The following is a 13702-nucleotide window of genomic DNA, read 5'->3' as shown; positions in this document are numbered from 1 at the left end:
AGAAGTCCTTTTCTTGTCCTCTGGGAACTTGCCAGTCCAAAGGTATTGTCACCTACACTCTGGGGCCAAGATAGAAAGGATGGTATTCTACCTCCTGGTGGTACTCCAGGGATCCAGAAACACTCCTGGGCCACATTCTCTTCTCAGCTGCTCCAGAATTGGCTGTCTTGATGCCACCCTTCCCCAGATTGCAGAATCAGTGTGTCCTGATCTCTGTGAGATGATTTTGATGCAACCCAAGTCTTTATCATGTTGTTCTGTTAAACAGTTCTATAATTCTTTCCACTCCTCATCCCAATACAATACCCAGTTTCTTTAAGTGCCTATTATGCTCCTCCACAACAGTGGAAACTTTCAGAATGAGCACAAAATTCAAGTTCTTGAAAAGGGGGAACTGGGGGTTAATTTTCAAGAGCCTTTTTAGCTTTCTCCTTGAAGGTCTGCTGTGAGCTGCTGTGGAGTAGGCAGTTTTGCTCTTTACACGCCCAGTACTTTTGTTTAGGGAAGATAATAGAGTACTTCACTGGTTATAACTGCATTTCTTTGTTTCAGAGTGTAGTATTTGTTAAACAGGTGAATCTACTTCTCTTAACAAAGTCTCAATGTCCTATTTGCAATTTATGTGGTAAACACTGAAGACAATGGTCCTTAACCTTTTGGCATCTCAGCCTCCTTTCGAAAGGTAAGAAAGCCAGGAGACTGCTCAAAATCATGCACATACCTATGTACTTGCAAGCATTAATGTAATTTCAGATGTTCCTGAACTCCAAGTTGAAAAACCTCTGAAGTTCAACTCAATTCTGAAAGTCAACAAAGAAATAAAGGAGGATGTCAATAGGTAGGGGGAAGAAGAACATTTACACAAGAAATGGGGTAAACTCATAAATGCGTGAAATGAGGAAGATGGTAGTTCCATTCTCCTTGTCTCTGACCACACAGAAAGTTGCATCATACACACACACACACACACACACACACACACACACACACAAGATTTCAATAGTGTGGATGATTCCCACGCAAAGTATATGCCTTGTGATCATGATCATCTGCTATTTCCTCAGTCTAATTTCATTCCCATGTGCTTCTTAAATGGAGTTCTGATATTTATAGACACATGTTTTTCCCTGCAACATGGACCCTAAATGCAAGTCCTGTTTATCTAGCTGATCCTCTAGCAAAGAAACAGTTATCTATTCTATTGCAGTGGGAGATTGGCTGTCCTGGGGTTTACTGCTGCTGCCTTGTTGCCTTCACGCTGGGCACCACATTTTTTGGAAGGACAGGGTAAACCAAAAGGAATTCCAAAAATAGTGACCAGGATGGTGGGCAGATGTTAGCAGAGGGTGAAGAAACCAGACTAAGGTTGGGAGACCTGGAGAAGACCCCAGGAGACTAGCCTGGCTCTCCGCAGATCTGGGAAAGCTCAACTCAGTACCAGGACATTAAACAAGAGGCCATCTAAAGTCCAGCTGGGGGAATCAGTCTTCAACTGGAACAAGTAAAGACATTTTAAGGATAAACCTTAGAGGAAAAAGTTGAATTAGATGACTAAGGAGATTCATTCATTAGGTAAATATTTTTTGATAAGCTGTGTGCCAGGTACTAGAGGTACATGGAAGAATAAACCCAGTGCTTACCTTTGCTGTCTGCTGGGGAAGACATGAATAACTAAACTGCAGTGTGAGTGCTTTCATGAAGTTACTAAAGGAGTGTTTGGGGATCACAGAGGATGGAGCAACCAACTTGTTCCCAGAAGCATAGGTGTCAGGAGAGGCTGTGAAGAGCTGAGGTTCAAATTGGAAAGATAATCAATCAGCAGAGTTCAGGCAGAGAAGGGTGTGAGACATTTCAGGCAGGCAGGCAGGCAGCAGGGAGCAGCAGGGATTCTGAGAGAGCACATGAGCAAGGGGGCTTGGGAATCAGATTCTGGCTTAGCTACTCCCTGGTAATGGAGCCGTCAGCCTCTTGTCTGCTATTGCAGGGCACATAGAGTAACACCCAGCTTTGAGAGTTGGGAGAATTCAGGATAGGTTTCTGGACATGATGATTGATGATTTGTGGCTTGAAGTAATTTTCATGAGTTTGATCGTTATTTGATATGGGCAAAGACCTTAGAGAGAAATGGATTTCGACTAATTTGCTCAGCTTCTTGCTGGGGAGGGAATGGGAGAGCCTGAGAGTTCTCTCTAGCCCTAGGCAGAGGGTACTCCGGCATTCCTCCCTAAACTGGATGCTTTCTTATCTGAGTCAGTTATCTCACCAAACCTCCCTTTCTGGGAACTGAGGTGGTTCTCATCAAGGAGGAGAAAGAAACTGGCTGCTGTCCTGTCCCATTTTTCAGTATTATAGTTTCATTGAATTAAATAAATTTTGATTTACATACTTTTTTTTCAATTTTTGTTTTTTTATTTTATAAAAATTTTTTGGAGAGACAGGGTCTCACTATCCATGTTACCTTTCACTCGTGTCACTCGTGTCCGTGTGAAGAGACCACCAAACAGGGTTTGTGTGAGCAACAAGTTTGTTTATTTCACCTGGCTGCAGGCGGGCTGAGTCCAAAAAGAGAGTCATGGAAGGGAGATAGGAGTGGGGCCGTTTTATAGGATTTGGGTAGGTAAAGGATGATTATAGTCAAAGGGGGTTGTTCTCTGGCGGGCAGGTGGCAGGGGTTACAAGGTGCTCAGCAGGGGAGCTTTTGAGCCAGAATGAGCAAGGAGAAGGAATTTCACAAGGGAATGTCATCAGTTAAGGCAGGAACAGGCCATTTTCACTTCTTTTATGAAGGAATGTCATCAGTTAAGGCCATCTGGATGTGTACGTGCAGGTCACAGGGGATATGATGACTTAGCTTGGGCTCAGAGGCCTGACATTACCCAAGCTGCTCTTGAACTCCTGAGCTCAAGCAGTCGCCTCTGCTTCCCAAAGCACCTGGACTGCAGTTGTGAGCCACCGCTTACAGCACCCGTGATTTACATACTTTTTGGAATTTTTTTTGTTTTGAGACAGAGTCTCTCTCTGTTGCCCAGGTTGGAGTGCAGTGGCATGGTCTCAGCTCACTGCAACCTCTGCCTCCCAGGTTCAAGTGATTCTCATGCCTCAGCCTCCCAAGTAGCTGGGACTACAGGTACATGCCACCATGCCCGGCTAATTTTTGTATTTTTAGTAAAGATGGGGTTTCACCATGTGGGCCAGGCTGGTCTTGAACTCCTGACCTCAAGTGATCCACCCTCCTTGGCCTCCCAAAGTGCTGGGATTACAGGCATGAGTCACCACACCTGGCCTACTTTTTTTTTTTTTTTTTTTTTTTTTTTTTTTTGAGACAGAACCTTTCTGTCACCCAGGCTGGGGTGCAGTGGCATGATCTCAGCTCACTGAAACCTCCACCTCCTGGTTTCAAGCAATTCTCCCACCTCAGCCTCCCAAGTATTTGGAACTACAGGTGTGCGCCACCATGGCCAGCTAATTTTTCTCTATTTTTAGTTGAGACGGGGTTTCACCACATTGGCCAGGCTGGTCACAAACTCCTGACCTCAGGTGATCCACCCACCTCAACCTCCCAAAGTGCTGGGATTATAGGCGTGAGCCACCACACCCAGCCAATTTACATACTTTTAAAGCAAATATTTAACAAATGGATAGGATAGAGTAAAATAAATGAAACCACAAATATATATGTTTGGTTCATAAAGATAAGTCATTTGTAAGATAATGGTTGAAAGTGTAGGCTCTAGAGTCAAACTACTAGAGTCTATAGCGCATTTCCTGCCGTTTCCTTGTGATGTTAACGTGGGCAAGTTTTATTTTATTTTATGTTTATTTTTAGAGACAGGGTCTTACTCTGTCACCCAGGCTGGAGTACAGTGGCGCAAACATAGCTCACTGAAGCCTCGAACTCCTGGGCTCAAGTGATCTTCCCACTATAGCCTCCCAAGTAGCTGGGATTACAGGCCCACCACCATGCCCAGCTAATTTTTTTTTTTTTTTTTTCATTTTTTTGTAGAGTCTCACTATACTGCCCAAAGTGCCAGGGTTGCAGGTATGAGCCACCATGCCCAGCCATGGGCAAGTTTTTTTTAACCCCTCTGTGCCTCATCTATAAAATGGAGATAACAAATCTATTTCACAGGACTGCTGCAAGGCTTAAGTGAATTGATACATATACGGTGCTTAGAACAATAACAGGTACAGAAGTGTTCAAAGTTAGCAGCTCAGGCACTAGCCTTGTCATTTTCCTTCTCCAAGGTTTTACAGCAAGTTAAAATGAAGCTGGAGTTCAGCCAATCTTTGGAATCCTAAGAAACACAAGAAATTTAATAACAGCACTCATAACGTAGTTACATCTTGCTTTACAGTTTACAAAGTGCTACCATGCCTTTTTTTTCTCATTTTGTTCTCATAAGAGCCTGGGGTAGATGAAGTTCCTGGCGGCGCCATTTTATAGGTTAGGAAACTTGACTCTTAGAAAGAGGAAGTGATTGAGCCAAGAAGGGTTTGATGGCGGTACAGTCTCTGTCTGCCATGTCCGCACTTTCTGCAAGGGTTATAGTGAATCATGACTAATAGGAGGTGCAGACACACCTTCTCCAAAGGCTTGTAGTTAAATAAGGCAGCACGTGGAATGGACAGACTGGAGACAGTCCTTACCTCATGTGGAACCTAGGACAGGTAAGGCCCTGTCCTCCACCCCAGAGCTCACTTGAGAGCAGCTGACCAGCAGTGGAAGACATTTGCTCAGCAATATATTAGTTATGGCTGCAAAAGCCCAAGAATTCATCCCCAAGGCAATTAAGATAAACCACAAATAGCGGATGGGTGCCTTGGCTCACACCTATATTCCCAACACTTTCGGGAGGCTGAAGTGGGAGGATCGCCTGAGGTCAGAAGTTCAAGACCAGCCTGGACAACATGGTGAAACCCTCCCTCTACTAAAAATACAAAAATTCGCTGGGCATGGTGGCAGGCAGCCTCAGGAGGCTGAGACAGAAGAATCGCTTGAACCCCAGAGGTGGAGGTTGCAGTGAGCCAAGATCACACCATTGCACTCCAGCCTGGGTGGCAGAGCGAGACTCCATCTCAAAAAAAAAAAAAAATCAAATAGTAATTTGCCAAAAGTTTTTAGCAATGAACTTAGGTTCATTAAAACACATTGGTATTTATACCCTGAGCAAACAGGAGTCCTCCTGTGTTCTGGGCACTGGGTGGGGGCACAGGGGCATCACCAGATGCAAACTTGATCTTGACTAGGAGGGCCCCTCCTAGTCAAGTAGATTCACACCTTAAGTCAGTAAATCCTAGCCACTCCTTTAGTCTTCATCACTGGCATTTGATGGTTTTCCTCTTCTTCATGGCCCCAGATTTCTTGTTCTCTTTTTATTATATTATCTATGTCCTTTATCTAACTCACCTCACAACCTTTTCGGAAAAAAGGACTCAATACAGGAAAGGAAAAACAGCTGCGATGTTGTGTTAACCTCTGGTTTTTCCTCTCTCTCCTTCCCCGCCCCCACCCCAGTCTTGACTCGTCTGCTGAACAAAGCCTCTGACCTCAGGCCGGCTGTGTTCCTGAGAGATAGCAAACATGCCCAACAGTGAGCCCGCATCTCTGCTGGAGCTGTTCAACAGCATCGCCACACAAGGGGAGCTCGTGAGGTCCCTCAAAGCGGGAAGTGCGTCAAAGGTACATGATTTTGCTGGGTTCTCCACGAAGGCAGCTGAGCCTCCCAAGTCTGTAGGGTTGTGTTCCTCTAGAATAGATGGTTTCCTCAATGACTGAGGTGTTTTGGTTATAATTTTTTTTTTTTTGAGAGGGAATTTCACTCTTGTTTCCCAGGCTGGAGTGCAATGGTGCAATCTAAGCTTGCTGCAACCTCTGCCTCCCGGGTTCAAGTGACTCTCCTGCCTCAGCCTCCCAAGTAGCTGGGATTACAGGCATGCACCACCACACCCAGCTAATTTTGTATTTTTAGTAGAGATGGGGGTTTCACCATGTTGGTCAGGCTGGTCTCAAACCCCTGACCTCAGGTGATCTGTCCACCTTGGCCTCCCAAAGTGCTGGGATTATCAACATTGGGATGCCTGTGGTCTAAAGAGTCAGGGGTTCTCAAAGCCTTTGTGAAATACAGTGGCCCTCCAGCCCACCTCTCCCTATTTCCTGCTCAATTCTTTTAGCCGATCTTTTGGTTATGTACTCCCCATATCTGTAAATATTCTGCTTATCATATTGTTCCTTGTTGATTTTCAAGTTGGGGTCTTTCAGGTGGAAATGAAGCATTCGTACCTTCACAACCACTTCCCATCCAGGCAGTCTCCCCGTCTGTATTGCAGTTGTAGTTAGGTCAGTATCTGTACACTGACATTATTATGACCATGGAAATAGACGTGGACGGCTGAACCATCACGGACAGAATGAGTACTCTAACTTTCTCGCCCAGCTTTTGTTTTCTCTGGAGTTAATATTTGTCTTAATATCTGTTTGCTTGACTTTTTTATGTCAATGATACTAATGATAATGTATCTCCAAGCCCTTTCCCTGTCCAGTGAATCTCCTTTCAACACACATCAGCTAGTCTATCAAGTTCATCTTCTTGAGGCGATCTCTCCCAAAACCTTCTGCCTGCTTCCCTCTGAACTGGGGGCTCTTGCTTCCTACACTGCCCATCTTGGCGTCTTTCTTCACTGTCGACCCAAGGGGTTCTTTCACCCCTGTCGATTGGGTGCCCCGTTTCCTGCTCCTGCGTCTTATTCCTCTTTGCTTTACTCTTTGGGCAGAGCAAATATTCCAATTGTTTCTGAAAAAAATATTGCAAAGGAAATATTTCTAGGGGGATCTTGCCCATCTGAAAGCGTATTTATTTTACCTAAAACATGATTGATAGCCAGGCTGGGTGTAGAGTTCTAGCATGGAAGTGATTTCCCCTGGAAATGCTGAAGCCACTGCTCTATTGGCACCTAGCTTCTGGGCTTGCTGCAGAGAAGTCAGTTGCCATTCCTTTGTTTTTTCTTTTTGGAAGTTAGCAGGATCTTCTTTGTTCCAGTGTTCTGAAATTTCATGGGATGCGGGTTCAGTATGCCTTTTTTTTTTTTTTTGCCACCCCGCCCCCGCCCCCCGAGATGGAATCTCGCTCTTTCACCTAGGCTGGAGTGCGGTGGCACAATCTCGACTCACCGCAACCTCCGCCTCCTGGGTTCAAGCAGTTCTCTTGTCTTAGCCTCCCAAGTAGCTGGGATTACAGGCATCCGCCACCATACCCGGCTAATTTTTGTATTTTTAGTAGAGACGGGGTTTCACTATATTAGCCAGGCTGATCTCAAACTCCTGACCTCGTGATCTGCCCGCCTCGGCCTCCGAAAGTGCTGGGATTACAGACGTGAGCCACCACACTCAGCCTGCCTTTTAGACTAGAAACTCATGACCGTTAATTCTCAGAAATCATGATTTCTTTGATCTCTTCTGTTTTCTCTCTTCACAGACTTTTTTTTTTTTTTAATTCAGAGACTGGTTCTCTGATTTTCTAACCCTCCTATTGTTTTCCATTTCTGCTATCATTTTTAACTTCCAGGAGCATGTATGCTCCCTGAAGTTTCCTCACAGCACTCTGCCCTGACTCATAGGTACAGTACCACCCTTTTCTCTCTGAGATTTTTTTTTTAATTTTATTTTACTGTATTAAATCTTACTAATATTCTGTAAGGGACAAACCAGACGAGTAGGCTACAGTGAAGAAATCTTATTTTGGAGAGTTAAGAAACCACTATGATACTTCCAGGTATTATCTTCAGTGATGCTTGTTATCTTTATTCAGGGACTCCAGGTAATATTCAGCTCCTACAGCTACCACAAATGCAGCAAATCCCCATTTGAATCCTTTAAACAATACATCAAAAAAGGAAACACTCTTTGCAAAGCCGCCCATGTATCTCCAAGCTTCACTGTGGCCCCACGGATCCCTTAGCCCTTTTGCATCCAGCTTCTTCTAGATAGTTTCTAATGGTGTCCCTTCTATCTTCCATTGTCTGTAATCTAGAAGTTCCATTTTACGATGTCCATGCCCATGTCCATGTCCATGGGCCATGTCTGACAGCAATCTGACCTCTCAGGACACTCAACTCTCTCTCTCTGAGATCTTAATGGTAGTTTTCCATATGTCCTCTACATCCTTTATAATCTCAGTTTCTTCCATCTTAATTTGTTTTCTACCTGCCTTTCATATTAGAGGCAATTCTCAACTGTTTGGTGTTTCTTGGCTATTTGCTGGTGTTTTGGGGGGTGCACTAAAAGCTGCTGGATGCACTCTTCATTGGGGAGGAGCTTATCAACATAGGTTCCACTTCCTGGAGAGCGACCAGGCTGCTCCCCTTTTGTTGGGGAATCTTTCGTGTCAAGGTCTTTAGATCTTTTCTTTTTTTTTTTTTTTTTTTTTGCCTTCAAGCATCTGTTTAACAAAGCACATCTTGCAACGCCCTTAATCCATTCAACCCTGAGTGGATACAGCACATGTTTCAGAGAGCACAGGGTTGGGGGTAGGGTCACAGATCAACAGGATCCCAAGGCAGAAGAATTTTTTCTTAGTACAGATCAAAATGAAAAGTCTCCCATGTCTACCTCTTTCTACACAGACACGGCAACCATCCGATTTCTCAATCTTTTCCCCACCTTTCCCCCCTTTCTATTCCACAAAACCGCCATTGTCATCATGGCCCGTTCTCAATGAGCTGTTGGGTACACCTCCCAGACTGGGTGGTGGCCGGGCAGAGGGGCTCCTCACTTCCCAGTAGGGGTGGCCGGGCAGAGGCGCCCCTCACCTCCCGGATGAAGCGGCTGGCCAGGTGGGGGGCTGAACCCCCACCTCCCTCCCGGACGGGGCGGCTGGCCGGCGGGGGGCTGACCCCCCCACCTCCCTCCCGGACGGGGCGGCTGGCCAGGCGGGGGGCTGACCCCCCACCTCCCTCCCGGACAGGGCGGCAGGCTGGGCGGTGGGCTAACCCCCCCACCTCCCTCGCGGACGGGGCGGCTGGCCGGGCTGAGGGGCTCCTCACTTCCCAGCAGGGGCGGCCGGGCAGAGGCGCCCCTCACCTCCCGGACGGGGTGGCTGGCCGGGCAGGGGGCTGACCCCCCCACCTCCCTCCCGGACGGAGCGGCTGGCCGGGCAGAGGGGCTCCTCACTTCCCAGTAGGGGCGGCCGGGCAGAGGCGCCCCTCACCTCCCGGACAGGGCGGCTGGCCAGGCAGGGGGCTGACCCCCCCACCTCCCTCCCGGACAGGGCGGCCGGCCGGGCGGGGGGCTGACCCCCCCACCTCCCTCCCGAACGAGGTGGCTGCCGGGCGGAGACGCTCCTCACTTCCCAGACAGGGTGGCTGCTGGGCGGAGGGGCTCCTCACTTCTCGGGCGGGGCGGCTGCCAGGCGGAGGGGCTCCTCACTTCTCAGACGGGGCAGCCGGGCAGAGACGCTCCTCACATCCCGGACGGGGTGGCAGGGCAGAGGTGCTCCCCACATCTCAGACGATGGGCGGCTGGGCAGAGACGCTCCTCACTTCCCAGATGTGATGGCGGCCGGGAAGAGACGCTCCTCACTTTCCAGACTGGGCAGCCAGGCAGAGGGGCTCCTCACATCCCGGACGATGGGCGGCCAGGCGGAGACGCTCCTCACTTCCCAGACAGGGCGGCAGCCGGGCAGAGGCTGCAATCTCGGCATTTTGGGAGGCCAAGGCAGGCGGCTGGGAGGTGGTTGTAGCGGGCCGAGATCACGCCACTGCACTCCAGCCTGGGCACCATTGAGCACCGAGTGAACGAGACTCCGTCTGCAATCCCGGCACCTCGGGAGGCCGAGGCTGGCCGATCACTCGCGGTTAGGAGCTGGAGACCAGCCTGGCCAACACAGCGAAACCCCGTCTCCACCAAAAAAATACGAAAACCAGTCAGGCGTGGCGGCGCGCGCCTGCAATCGCAGGAACTCGGCAGGCTGAGGCAGGAGAGTCAGGCAGGGAGGTTGCAGTGAGCTGAGATGGCAGCAGTACCGTCCAGCTTCGGCTGGGCATCAGAGGGAGACTGTGGGGAGAGGGAGAGGGAGAGGGAGAGGGAGACGGAGACGGAGAGGGAGACGGAGAGGGAGACTGTGGGGAGAGGGAGAGGGAGAGGGAGACGGAGAGGGAGACGGAGAGGGAGACGGAGAGGGAGAAGATCTTTTCTTTAAAGTTAAGTGAGATTCCCCAGAGAAAGCTCCCCCAGTCCACTGTTCAGAGGGGGTGAGTCCCGCTGCCAGAGTTCTACGGCTGAGTGGGAGAGAAGGGCTGGGCTGTGGGATCCTTCCCCGAAGCTCCCTATTCTCTGTGTGCTGCCAGTGCCCCAACTGTGCAGATTGCCCCCAGTCTAGGCACCTGTAACTCTGTCCTCTCTTGACATGAAACCTTGGAATGGAGGGGAAACTGTGACACTCCCTTGGCCGAGGGGAGAGGGATTCTCAATAACTGCTTCTTGAAGAGACTTCAACCAGCGCTCCTGTTTTCATAACCCGCTTTCCTGCCCCCACTCCTGTAAGTGCCCAAGGTCACTAAGGCCTGAACCTTTGGGTGATTCCATAACAGTGTACACTCGGTCACTTTCCAGTATTTCCACGATGTCTTAGCATTTGTTTTTCTCTCATGCTGTTAGGCACTGATCATTCATCAGCTTTCTGGCTTCTGAAACCTTGTTGCTGTCATCCTCTTCTTGTTTCCTTTGTCCTTGTGGGATTATGCTTTAAAAAAAAAAAAAAAGGAGATCTCTGCTTTTGTTGTAGTAGATTTCAGAAATATCATCATCAATACGCATCTTTAACTAGAACATAAGCATTTCATTTCCTTCTGGGGTGACTCCACTCCAGCTTCTCCATGACTTCCATCACTTTTTTTTTTTTTTTTTTGAGGCTGAGTCTCACTCTGTCGCCCAGGCTGGAGTGCACTGGCACAGTCTTGGCTCACTGCAACCTCTGCCTCCTGAGTTCAAGCAATTCTCCTGCCCTGGCCTCGTAAGTAGCTGGGACTACAGGCGCCCGCCACCACACCTGGCTAATTTTTGTATTTTTAGTAGAGAGGGGGTCTCGCCATGTTGGCCAGGCTAATCTTGAACTCCTGATCTCAGGTGATCCGCGCGCCTCAGCCTCCCAAAGTACTGGGATGACAGGTGTGAGCCACCACGCCCGGCCCAACTTCCGACACTTTTAACTCCTGTTATCTGTTATCTTTTCAAACACCTTGCTTGTCACCAGATGGTGTCAACCATCTCACATTCCCCAGTAGTTTACTTTGACTATTTGGGACCCTGATTTAAACCATTATTTGTGTGTGTGTGTGTGTGTGTGTGTGTGTGTGTGTGTGTGTGTATTTTTTGAGACAGGGTCTCGCTCTTTCCACGTTGGAGTGCAGTGGTGCAATCCTAGCTCAGTGCACCCTCAAACTCCTGGGCTCCCACCTTAGCCTACCAAGTTGCTGGAATTATACAAGCCACTGCACCCAGCTCATATTTTAAAGGAAATAAATAGTACTGAAAGAAAGTAATGTCAAAAAAAAAAAAGTTACTTTTTTACAGAAAGAGATTTACTCACCAGGTAGGGCTCAAACGATTAAACCAAGTTGTTTTAAAACAAAATTATAAAATAAATAAAAGAGCCAGTGGGGTTATATAAGCCCATCATTTTGGGAAGTTGACAGTGGTATTTTTGTCCATTTAATATTAAATTTGAATGACATTTAGTAAATGTTTTTAGTTAGTAATTCTTAGTCACTGCAGTTATGTTCATTATTTTAGTCAACTTAATACATTTTATAATAACTCTTCCAAGTGTATTATTTGACTAATGCAATTGGCTGGCACACGTTGAAGACATCAGAGGTTGCACAATGAGACCAGAGTTAAGTGGTGAAAAATTCAGAAGTACATTTGTATCTGACCCTGAAATGTCTTGGTAGTAGAAGCACTTGATGTTTTGGAAATTTTAAAAATTAACTTTTAGCAAAATAGTTTGAACCACATTGGGAGCGCCAGTTCTAAGAGAGGGCACCTTGAGCTCTTTCTTCTCCTGCCATTTATCTAGGCCATGGACCTTGAAGGTCTTTTCTGCTCCAATGTATCTAAAGAATAAGATCCACATCCTTCAGTAGCAGCAGCTCATTAAAGCGGCAAGTTTCCTAGGGGGAAATAAGTCAGAATCTGAGGGCTGTGAGGGGAAATAGTTTGAGCAGGACTGAAGAAGCAATGCTAGGTCTTAGGTATTAAGAAAGAGAGCAGAGCCTTTTTCTTCTTCTCCTTTTTGTTTAAGTAACTTCTAAAATCAAAATATACCATTCATATAGAAAAACATGCTGATCATAAGCACAAGCAGGCACCTCACTGAATTTTCACAAAATGACCACACCTGTGTAACCAGCACCCAAATCAAGAGCAAGCAGAGAGCACCTAGAAGCCACCCTCATGCCCCTCAGCCTCTGCCATGACTCCTCCCACCAGGGGTAGCTCTACCTGGGTTTGAACTGTATGTAATCAGGTAGTATACAGTCTTGTGTCTGGCTTTTTTTTCTGAACATCAGCTTTTGGCTAGGCTCCGTGGCTCATGCCTATAATCCCAGCACTTAGGAGGCCAAGGCAGGAGGATCGCTTGAGGCCAAGAGTTTGGGACCAGCCTGGATAACATAGTGAGACCCTGTCTCTACAAAAAATTTAAAAATTAGCCAGACATGGTGGCACACACCTGCAGTCCCAGCTACTCAGGAGACTGAAGTGAGACCCTGTCTAAAAAAAACTGATGTTCTGGGTTTTTTGTGGGGTGGGGATCTCACTTCATCACCCAGGTTGGAGTGCAGTGGCGCAATCTCGGCTCACTGCAACCTCTGCCTCCCTGGCTCAAGCAATCCTCTCACTTCAGCCTCCCGATGAGCTAGGAACACAGGTGTGTGCCACCACACCTGGCTAATTTTTTCTATTTTTGGTAGAGACAGGGTTTTGCCATGTTGCCTAGGGTGGTCTCGAACTCATGAGCTCAGGCGATCCGCCCGCCTTGGCCTCCCAAAGTGCTGGGATTACAGGTGTGAGCCACTGCACCCAGCTAACATCAGCTTTTGAATCCTGTTTCAGTGTCCTGGTTCAGACACTGATTAAGACTGATTATAAGAAAATAGACAAGGTAAGCCTGCTTGTCTTATTTTGGTGCTGTTCCAAAATGCAGATGGTCCTTGAGCAGGGACATTGGTTAAATGTTTGACTTTCGCAGAGCCTCCTAGTTACAAGCAGAATTAGACCAGATAGAGTATGAAATGTCAACAAAGCTAGTTATTAAGTGATATTGACTGCAGTGTACTTCAAAGCAAGGTAAGCCTTCCCATAGATAATTGGATAGATTATACGTACTAAACTGTTATTTTTTGCAAGTACTGAGCCTAGGTACTACAGAAATGAGATGGGTGGAACATACTTAACTATCTAACCTGGGCAAACATCTCATCTATGAATCGTATCCATTGGGTTACTGATTCCACAAATCTGGCTTATTTTAATGATGAGTCTCAGATAATTTTGTAGTTTGAAACAGAGATCACTCCAGAATTGCAGTCCTTTATGGCCCAAGTGCTATATCTGATGGAACAGTTATCTCTGAATGGAGGTTGGTGTTTATAGAACATTCTGTATATGGTAAAAGGAATTTAAGGAGATTTAAAAGAAAGAATGTTC

General features: G+C 47.2%; 1 protein-coding gene and 1 pseudogene across 4 annotated transcripts in view; one reads left to right on the top strand and one right to left on the bottom strand.

The window, feature by feature from the left end:
• The window catches only part of WARS1 (tryptophanyl-tRNA synthetase 1), a 42756-nt gene that overhangs the window by 1576 nt on the left and 27478 nt on the right, over positions 1-13702 (top strand). For 3 of the 4 annotated variants that reach the window (XM_004055685.5, XM_004055684.5, XM_063698184.1), the window contains exon 2: positions 5516-5680. The exons of the other annotated variant lie outside the window; for it this stretch is intronic. In XM_004055685.5, coding sequence (XP_004055733.2) covers positions 5582-5680 — 99 coding nt within the window. In that variant the 5' untranslated portion in view covers positions 5516-5581. The remainder of the gene's footprint in view (positions 1-5515; positions 5681-13702) is intronic. 4 annotated transcript variants of the gene reach the window in all.
• LOC109023236 (NADH dehydrogenase [ubiquinone] 1 beta subcomplex subunit 3-like) lies at positions 7686-8105 on the bottom strand (annotated as a pseudogene).

Source organism: Gorilla gorilla, chromosome 15, assembly GCF_029281585.2.
Source record: "Gorilla gorilla gorilla isolate KB3781 chromosome 15, NHGRI_mGorGor1-v2.1_pri, whole genome shotgun sequence".
NCBI classification, from domain to species: Eukaryota; Metazoa; Chordata; class Mammalia; order Primates; family Hominidae; genus Gorilla; species Gorilla gorilla.
The sequence above is the reverse complement of the archived record's forward strand: the minus strand, read 5'-3'. Positions and strand labels throughout refer to the sequence as shown.